This window comes from Crocodylus porosus, unplaced genomic scaffold (genome assembly GCF_001723895.1).
Source record: "Crocodylus porosus isolate Cpor-Errol unplaced genomic scaffold, CroPor_comp1, whole genome shotgun sequence".
NCBI classification, from domain to species: Eukaryota; Metazoa; Chordata; order Crocodylia; family Crocodylidae; genus Crocodylus; species Crocodylus porosus.
The window spans coordinates 12,883,463-12,893,961 of record NW_017728926.1 but is presented as its reverse complement, the minus strand read 5'-3'; the positions used below and the strand labels follow the sequence as shown (position 1 = coordinate 12,893,961).

Below are 10,499 nucleotides of genomic sequence, written 5' to 3'. Positions count from 1 at the left end.
GATCCTTTCATAGGCTAAGAGCTATCTGGGGTTTGCCACACAGTTCCAACCATCTCCATGAAATAAGAGGAGCAAGAACGTATTCAAAACATTTCAACTTGGGTTGAGCCCTCTAAAAAGAGCTGGGGAATGCCCACTGTGCTCCTTTTAAAGGGTGCCGAGCTGGTTTTTGAAGAGCCTGGATTTAACTGCCATCCTCATGGGTGGAGTAAAGGAATAAGCCAAGTCCTGGTGGCTGGATTTGAAGGGAGCAAATGGCCTTTTAGGATCTCAGGCCAGTAATATTTGCTATGCTGCAGAACAGTGAATTTGTAAGGCAAAGTGCCAGGCAGATTCAACCCCCAGGTCACTGGGCCCCTGGTACAAAGAACAGAGACAAAATTAGCTAAAGCATTTTTTTTCACTGCCAGAGCCCATGTGTTCATTTATTGTGCAAAGAAGCAAAAACAACTCTCTTCAACTTCTGAACACCCACAGCTCACAGCTAGGAGGTCTAACTGCTTTCATTCAAACAACTGTTGCCGGTTAAAAACGAGCATTTTACCCCACAACCACAGGCTACCACTAATTATTAAACAGAAAACCAGCTATAGAATAAAGAATGTAGTAGCCACACAGAACTCCTTAAAGAGCTATTGCTATTTAACCCCTGTTCCATCTTTGACTGTTTTCTCAAACGAGGTGCCCTGTCTTTTGGCCTTGCATGCTTCTCTAGGAAAAGATCTCTGGCAAGCGCTTTAGCTCTAATTAAAGAGCAAGATCTACCTGTTCTTGAAGGCAAATTACTAGCTCAAAAATTCAAGTTACTGACTTGCAGTGATCAGGGAAGGCATGGATAGTACTGGGAATCCAAACTTTTTAAGTGTAGGGTATCTGGATTTGATGTTCCAGTTTAGCCCATGCAGAGATGAGCTTGATTTATGACACTGTATTTGGCTATTATAACTGGCGTGAAGCCTTTAAAGGGTGAAAAAGGTATAAACCAAGCTCTCTTCAGAAAGCAGACATTGATAGCTCTGTATCACATGCATCTTTGTCATTTCACATATAACTACTTTCTTTGCAGGTCACGAGAAAATTGCCCGGCTCCTAATGCAGCACCTCAAGTCAACAGCTCAATAACAAAGCCCTTGGTTGCCACTTTATAACTACAGCTGCAGAGGAATATGACTGCAATAAGAATGAGATTAAGATTTTATATTGTCCCATGAGTTCAACTCTCCTCATTGCCTGAACAGAAAAATCTATCTGATTATGAAGTGCAACTGCAAGGCTCTTCTGTCAAGGGTAGCTGAAGCACAGCCCCCACGGTGAATAAGCCCCCTTTGAAAAGAACTTTCTTCAAGTGTCAAATCCAAATTCTCAGGTGTGAATGAAGCTGGCTGGATAGCTTCCAAACCAGCAACCACAACCCATAGCTTGCAGACACATTGCCCTCAAGATCCTCTAACGCTGCCTGTGGCCAGAGGAAATCAGAAAGCTAAAATTCAGGCTGACAGGGAAAGCAAGGCCTGATGTTGCCCACAGCATACTATCTGCACTCTCTTGTGCCCATAGGTCAGCGGAGATTGGAGACAACCACTGTGCCAAAGATCTCCCAAATCGCACCATATCTTGCTATAACAGTAACAATTAAACAGGGTTCCCAATGAAACCATGTATAACCTGATGCATTCTCCCCCTCTTATATAACACATGCCCCAAGCCTTCAGATTTTCCTTCTGAAGCATTCTAGGGATCTAGATAGGTAGAAATACTAGGTAGATAACCAAGTGCTATTAGGAAGTGCCCTTTATGTACTGCAGGGCTCCCCACAGAATTATACCCTTCACAAAGAGCTGCTTCTCCACGACAGCAATAAAAATGCTGCCTCCCAAAGGGTTTCGTACTCCAGGTTTGCCAGGAAGCACATCTTCATCTTTGTTTCTACCCTGCTTTTGTCCACCAGTCCCTCCATCAGCAAAGTGGCAGCCGACTGGCAGAGAAGCCAGCCAATCATCTTGTCCAGATGCAGGTTTTTTGAAGCCAGGATTCGTTCACCCCAGAGGCTTAAGTGAAGCACGTTTGCTGCAACTCTAGCAGATAGTCTCTGAAACGAGAGAGCGGAGAGAAAATATGGGCATCTTGCTGAATCACACGTGAGTCGTTAGCAGGTAAATAGAAATGTTTGTTTGCAGCCCCACAGCACATTCAGACTAGCACTTTGTGGCTCTTACGTGGCTCCTGTGTTCGAGCCCCATCAGTCAAGGTCCATTACATGCCTGCAACCCAACTTCACTGCAACCTGCAAAACCATTCAGTGTCAAGAAGTGGATCCTGTATCCTACTGTCAGTGATGTCCCATGACAGTTTTCTACAGTCATTTGAATTGCGGTGGCATCAAGGGGCACCAATTGTGGACTGGGCAACTCGCTGGGCTGAGCACTCTACCAACACTACTCTGGACAGTGACGCACCACCTGAAACTCTGCTTGCAAAATCAGTCGCAACAGCTCTCACCTTGCTGGGATCCCGCAGAAGTAGCATCCTCACTACCTGCTTCACCTCAAAGGGCACAGCCTCTGGCAGTGCTGGCAGCTGGCTTTCTTGGTAACTTCTGCTTTCCAGAGTGGATCTCCCTGGGCCATAGAAAGGATTACACAGTCCAAGGATTTCATATGCAATAGCTCCAACTGTCCACGTGTCTGCTTTACTGTAGTCAATCACCATGCTTGGACCAGGTTGTGCTGTGACCACCTGCAGAAGAGGCACCATAGGAGACATATGGGAAAGTTTAAATAAATGGCATAAACATATTTGACGTCTTGGTATATCTACTTCTCTGCATAAAACACTTATAAGGGGCAGATCAGCATTTCCACTGGGACAAACAAGTAGAGAAATTGGATAGTGCAACAATACCTCCAACAACCAATATATTACATTAAGGCAAGAATGGCTATATAACCAGTCACAGACAGACCTTTACCAAGTACTAAAGTGGCTACAGACTGATAAACTGTATTAGCAAGCATTCAAATATTTTACAGTGTGTCGTGGGAAAGAATATATAATGAAGGGGATAGTTGAGAGTCCTCCAAGATCTGTTATTCTGGATCTAATTCTACTTGTATTGAATGTAATGGCAAAATGTTCACGGATTTAGTTGGGATCAAGTCTGTAACTACCAAACAGAGATGACCATTACAGAAGGAATTACCTCAGGTGCCATAAGACAGCCATTGCCTCCCCGATCCACATACCAGCTGGTAAAAGGCAGTCTCAAGCCAGTATTTTCTTCAGCCAAACAGCAACCGAAATCTGTGATCACCAGCCAGGGACAGCCAACTGTTAAGGACACAAAAGTAAATGAGTTAACACTGAACCCAGGTGTGCACTGGGGTCTTGGTTGTACCTAACTGCCAGTCATTATGAATTACTGGAATCTTTCCTCATAGGGATCTTTCCAGCCACAATTTCTTTTCCCTCTCTCCCCTCTTCAGTATTAATAGTTAGAAGCTTTGATTTTTGTAAAGGAAAAGCAATTTGTCCATTTCTCTGTGAAAAGTACCATTTATCCATACCAAGGTTTCAGTGATTCTGCCTCACTGTGAGGCAGTATGTGATTTTTTTCCTTCTGAGGTTATGTGAAGCAAGACACTCAAGATCATCTATACTGTTCCCATTAAAATTCAGACACTTCACTAATGGCAGCAAGTACGAATGCCTGATGGGCAGAACTGAAGCATGTACAGCGTTCTGTCCTCAGGCATAAGAAGCAGAGCTGCTGTTGAATGATACGAGAGACATACTGGCGTGTCAGGTCTAATGGAGCTTCACTAGAACAGGACAGAAATGAAGACACGCAAGGTTAAGATTTAACTGGGGGTGGAGGAACGTTTTAGGGTTTTTTTTATCGGTAGCAAATACAGAAGAGAGGAGTCGGTGAATGTTTGCTCTGGTTAATGGTTACTGTCCTGGTGATGAGCGAAAAACTGCAAAGCAGAATCATTGATCTCCAGACCCTGATCTATAGAAATTGAAGTATTAAATCTATCCTAACTTCGTTTGCTACAGCCCCAGAAAGGAGCTGCTTTCCAGAAACCAAAATTGCCAGGAGAGCTGTTGAAAACCCTCTGGAGGAATTACAATCGGATCTTTAATTACACAGTCCTAGGTGCCTGCTGTATTTTCCCATCCATTAGTATCTCAGTCATGCTGAAGCAGTGCTCAGGTAATTAAAATCTCAGTTAAAGAGGGTGACAGTGGAACAAGATGAAAGTGCTTTTGGCTTTAACAGTCTGTTTGTTTCCTCTGCTCTCAACTAATGTTTAATGATCCTAAGGTGCTGCATTATTAACCTATCTGTGCTGTGGGATTTTAGAAAATGCTCTCTGCTGCCTGGCAAGCCACAGATGAAGCAAACACACCTCAGACCTCCATAAATGGAGCACTGCATGCTACTGCCTGCCCATGGTTCCTGGCATCGCGCAGTTAGCAAGCAGTCATACTTGCCCATTGTGCTTTGCACCGAAATAGCACCTTATGTTGGAATATCTCCAAGCATTTTACAAACGTGACACAAACATCCTCCAGTGCCCCATCAGGTCAGACGCAATATCTCCCTTTCTCAGATGGGGAAATGGGTTCAGGGAAACCAAATCACTTCCCAGATGCTGCAAAATCTGTAACCTCTCAGGCAGGTTCCTTCCCAGTTATATACTGTGGCTGGGTCTTCCAGAAGGAGCTCAAGCAGGTCTATACAGTCTCTGACCATGCCGGGGCACACCTGCCATGAAAATATCCCCCATCCATTTGTTTCTACGTTAATGGGCTGCACAATTCAAAAAGGATGTGGAGAAGCTTGAGAGGGTGCAGAGAAGAGCCACGCGCACGATCAGAGGTCAGGAAAACAGACCTTACAATGACAGGCTGAGAGCCACGGGGCTCTTTAGCCTGGAAAAGCGCAGGCTCAGGGGTGATCTGATGGCCACCTACAAGCTGATCAGGGGTGACCACCAGTATCTGGGGGAATGTTTGTTCACCAGAAAGGGATGACAAGTTTGAACTGTCATAAACTACTGCAAGACCATTTCAGGCTGCACATAAGGAAGAATTTCTTTACTGTCTGAGCCCCCAAGGTCTGGAACAGCCTGCCATCGGAGGTGGTTCAAGCACCTACATTGAACACCTTCAAGAGCAAATTGGATGCTTATCTTGCTGGGATCCTATGACCCCAGCTGACTTCCTGCCCTTCAGGCAGGGGGCTGGACTTGATGATCTTCCGAGGTCCCTTCCAGCCCTAATGTCTATGAAAGTACCAGTATCCCCTGTAACATGGCTGGTTTTTAAGCCCTGCTGGGCATGTATCCACCAGTTCACCCACAACAGTATGCCCCAAACAGCAGCTGTGCCATACCGAGCATATACATTAGCACAAGCAAGCACGGTGTGTTTTCTCTGGTGCTTAGGTCAGTACAGGCATGCCCCCTGCCACTAGTTAAATTACTCCCTTGAACTCACTTTTGTCCAACCGTACTCATCAAGTTACATACCGGAATCAAACTCAACGAGGATGTTGTCTGATTTTAAATCCCGGTGGGCTATTCCATGTCGAACAAGATGGTCCACACCTTCCAGCAGCTGTAAAATCATCATGGTGCCGAGGTGGACATCCGGAGTCCTGTCTTGCAGGTACTGGCGCAGGGTGCAGGGATAACTGCAGAGACAGCAGGTGTATTAGCATTCTGGAGCTCTAGAGCTAACATTCATCTCTGTGTTACAGGCATCTGACTGAAAATACCTCACTATGGCATTTACTAGTTTCTGTCCACTCACTCACTTCCCTCCAGAGGCCTATACTTGGCAACATGACACACACAGTCCTATTTGCAGGGGGCCTCTTAATCTTCATTCTGTATTTTGAGTGCATTAGTGCAGAAACCATAAGCAAGCCCAAGAAAGCAATGAGATACAATGCAGTGAGAGCACTTTTCCAGAGCCAGGTTGCTCAAAGCAGCAAGAAGGAAAGGGGAATGGAGCTATCTCCCTACAAAGTGCTTCAGTCCAGTAAATGCCATGACATGCCCTCTGCAAAGGAAAAGGCAGTTAAAAAATAGAGAAAGGCCAGAGTTAGTGAGTGACTTCTGCATCAACCCTGTATGTACAGGCATACAGGGTATGTACAGGCATACAACTGAAGAGGTGGAGCAAGTGCATTGGAAAACTTAGAAGTGCTCCCTCTTCCTTCACTGAATTCACTGAAACTTATTACTATGAAAAGGAACAAGCTTTCAGTGTCTGACAAAAGTTAAAAGCTTGGGAACAAGAAAAAGGTAAAAAAAAAGGCAAAGCTCTGTAAGTGCGTTCTCATCTTCAGAAACAAGCCAAACCAAAACATCACTGAACGGTCATGTGACAAGTCTGAGCAAGTTAAAAAGTTCCTCCCTACTTACTTTTTCATCACTAAGAAGAGTGTGCGGCTGTGACCAATCCCCTGGGGGTTCAGACTTAATGGGAGAACATCTGGATAGTCTGCATAAGCTCCAGGCAGCAAAGGCACAGAGGATGTAAAAGCTCGGATCACCTGGATTATGTTGGGATGAGGTTCTAATCTCTTCTTCCCAAAGATGCATTTCCTGTTTCAACATAATTGATACATCTGTTAAGACAGGGAAATTAAAACCCTAAAAGCAACTGTAGAATAGCAAATTACAGGCACTTGCATATTTGTTATTTTTTAACAATCCAGCCCCTCTCCACTGAAAGGCTAGGAAAGCGGTTAAGCATTCTGCTCACTTGGGAACAGAGCTACAATTAAGACTGCTAAGTGCCATTAAAGACATACCATTAAAACATACCTACTAAAATATGCCTCACGGTCATTAAAAACTTCTAAACACTGGAAAATTAGACAACTCTAATGCCTCCCCTCAATGACCATAAAGCCCTGCAGCAACTTTCCTAATCAGACCCTGTCTTGCAATCTAGCTCGCACAGGCACTTTTGTGTGCCCGCACGGAGCGCTCACTGCCTTCAGCAAGGTTCTGCAAAGGTCAAGAGAACTTCAGAGAGGTACCATCATCTGTGTGCACAGCTCTGATTGCAGCGTGGGAGCCTAAACCTTGGTCACTCTGCAAAGACAATCTTTGTACTGATAACTCATTGTCCGGGGGGGGGGGGGGGGGGGGGCGGGGGCAGCTCAGACTGAAGGGGGAACATGAACTGTAGTTTTGACCCACTCCATTGATCACAAGTAAAAGATACAACTGGGCCCTGGCCATGATATACGTTAGACTCCCCTTGCTCTAGACTGGTAGAGACCAAGCTTCTTGCCAGGCATGCCACAAACTAAGTCTGTGCCTTCCTCTAGTGCCACTTCAATCCCCTTCTGCCACTTTCTGCCCCCATCCAATCTGCCACATGCCGCACACAGGGGCTACCCATGTCACTTGGAGTTGGCCACCCCGGTTTAGATAATGATAAATTCCAGGCGATAAACTTCTATCATTTCCTACAAGATGCAGTTTATCGCTCTGCCATGAGAGGGCATTCAAAACATTTGTTTCATCAGTGATTTAAAGACAAAGGATTAAATTGAGAAAAACAGCATTTTCCATCAATGTGATTGCTGAACATGAGCCATCAGCACTTCCCCTGCTAAGCTCTAGTGAGAACGATTAAAATCACAACATATCCCTTCACTTCACTGCAAATCCTAGTAACCTTTGCATGCTAGTTTTTTAATTACAGAAGGTCAGGGCTAGTCAAACAGACGTGCTGTTTAGTCAGGTTCAAGGAAGAAGTCATCTGTTTTGAAGATGTTGATTTTATAACTGGAGGCAGAAGCAAGATCAAATTGATGCTGGGAATGCAAAACCAAGCCATCTATTTTCCAGCATACACAGGAAGTGCCCATTAAAATAAATGCAAATTACATGTGTGCCCATGCATGCCAATTATCTATTTGGTTTGGCTGTTATATTCTGAGGACAGCAATGTACCAAGCAGCACTTATTATTTGTGTTGGCAGATGAGATGCATTTGAAATTTAAAACAGACAATCTGGACTCTGGACTACACTGTTTAAACTTAAAAAAAAAGAAAGTGTTGACAACGATACAATTTGACTGGAAAACAGCTCTTTCTTGCCTTGATATTGTGAACAGAGACACTCAAAAGCATTTTAAAATTTTAATGTGCTTTGTCATTTTTATACTACTGATTTACTACTTAGTTTAGGGTGTGAGAACAGGGTTTCAGCCATTTTCCTCTTTTGGCTGTTCACTCATAGATAATTTCACATAAATCTTCTGTACCAGCAAAGTGTTTCCTCTGATAATTATGTAAATTAGGGAGATGTCTCTACTTCTTTTTAGAAACCAAATCGTGCGTGGGGTCCAATCTGATCTGACCTTCTTTTGAAAGGCTTCAATCACAAAAGAGGCTGCAAGGACGTACCTTTGGAGTTGCCTGTGCACATATTCACATTAAAATATTTCCCTCTGCTCTTAGTAACAAAGACAATGTATTGCTTTGACACAGTTCACCACTAGGCCCCAAAGCACTTTTCAAAGATGGTCAATAGTATAACTGTCCCAATTTTACAAATGGGAGAATGGGACACAGAGTTGAAAGGGTTAGTCCATTGGCATCCAGCAGTCCAGGGGCACGGCTGGATTCAGAGCCCAGGTCTCCATAGTCCCAGCCTACTGCTCTGCCCTTCAGGCATATCATTACCCCAAGAAAGAGGAGTGAGTTTTAATATGTATATTTCCTTTACAACAGTGACAGCACCACTGACATGTTCCCAGTCCCTTAACCCGAGTTCTCATCCAGGGAAATGAGGTTGGGCAGGACTATTTCCATGGATGCACCACCAAGCAACCCCCTCAGCTGCAGGAAATTTTCTGTGGTGGCAGATGACAGAACAAGGAGCAATGGGCTCAAGTTGCAGCAAGGGAATTTAGGTTAGAAATTAGGAAAAACTCTCACTAGGAGGGTAGAGAAGCACTGGAACAGGTTACCCAGAGAGGTAGTGGAGTCTCCATCCTTGGAGGTTAAGACCTGGCTAGACAAAACCTTGGCTGAGAGGACGTAGTTGGGGCCGGTCCTGCCCTGAGCAGGGGGTTGGACTAGATGCGACCTTCTGAGGTCCCTTCCAGCCCTCATTTTCTACAATACTAAGTGCTACTGGGGAGCTAATACCTTCTTCTCCATTGGTATCAGCCAATGCCCCAACTCCTGAAGGCACACTGTATTTTCCAGGGTGGCAGGATTTAGAAGAAATGTACAAACAGATCCTGTCCCCTTCTGGTCACTAGTTACAATTACCCCTTGCTGCCTCTGTTTTAACATGTTTAGAAACATCAGCTTTGTATTATGACCTAACTCCATTTCCAATTATACCCCACCTCACTGGACTCCAAACAAGTTGTCAATGGAATAAGATTCTTCCTGGCATCCTTACTTAAATGTTATGAAGCTACTGTCACTTTGATAATTTCTGGCTTTGCTGATTCTCTCAAGAAGGTAAAATTTGAAAACATCTTAATCAAAGATTCCTTAATCCCCTTTAAAAAAGTCAACATAAAAGCACCTTTAACTCAGAGCTTCCCAAACAGTATTGGTTCATCACTTTAAGCACTGCTGTGAAGTGAACTAATAAATCAAAGTAATATTTAGGGGACCTCCAGCCCTGATATAACATGCATACCTGTGGCAAGAGACAGCTCCATATTCTCCAGACAAAGCAACTCCGCTGGCTGGAACGAGTTCCTGACTCATGGTGCTGAGGATCGCTTCACTTGAAGAACCAGCCTACAGAATTGGTTACAAATAACACTGTATTAAAGGCCCTTACACTTTAAAACCATCCTTTCTAACCAATGAAACCGGAAGCCAGTAATCCTGAAGCCTGTATTACATCTCAAGGAAGCTGCAGATAGATGAGGTCAGGCTAGAAATAAAGGGCAATTTGTTAGTCATGTGGTGAGTTTCTCATCACATAAAGAAAGGAAACTGGACATCTTTTTAAAAATATTAGCTACTTCAACTCCAAGACATAGGCTTGATTCAAGAATTACTGGGTGAAATGTTATGGGCTATTGGATGCTTATCTTGCTGGGATCCTATGACCCCAGCTGACTTCCTGCCCTTCGGGCCAAGGGCTGGGCTCTATGATCTTCCAAGGTCCCTTTCATCTCTAAAGTCTATGGAATCTATGAAATGAAGGAAGTCAGTCCAGAGGATCTCATTCCAGCCTAAAAATCTACAAATCCCAAAAAATCTAAGGGGCTGGCACTTTGGAGAATTCTTCTGTCTCTTCCCTGGAGAAAAAATGATACCTCTCAATCTCAAAAACAGTTGCTTTTTGGACAGATAGGCTGTGTCCAGAGGAGAGCACATACAATGCCACATACTGCACATTCAGCTGTTCTCTGTGCTACCAGGGAGCAGCGCCGGGGGGGTGCAGGGGTGTTATGACCCCTGGATATCCAGGGGTCAAAAAAAAAAAAAAA

General features: G+C 44.3%; 1 protein-coding gene across 1 annotated transcript in view; it reads right to left on the bottom strand.

Moving 5' to 3' along the window:
• Nucleotides 1-386: 386 nt before the first annotated feature.
• Nucleotides 387-10,499, bottom strand: part of PINK1 (PTEN induced putative kinase 1) — a gene marked incomplete at its 5' end in the record, with an annotated part of 14,547 nt that continues 4,434 nt past the window's right edge. Inside the window, 5 exons of the mRNA XM_019541728.1 lie at nucleotides 387-2,089; nucleotides 2,500-2,736; nucleotides 3,200-3,327; nucleotides 5,535-5,698; nucleotides 6,435-6,617. Of these exons, the coding sequence (XP_019397273.1) occupies nucleotides 1,829-2,089; nucleotides 2,500-2,736; nucleotides 3,200-3,327; nucleotides 5,535-5,698; nucleotides 6,435-6,617 (973 nt within the window). The remainder of the gene's footprint in view (nucleotides 2,090-2,499; nucleotides 2,737-3,199; nucleotides 3,328-5,534; nucleotides 5,699-6,434; nucleotides 6,618-10,499) is intronic.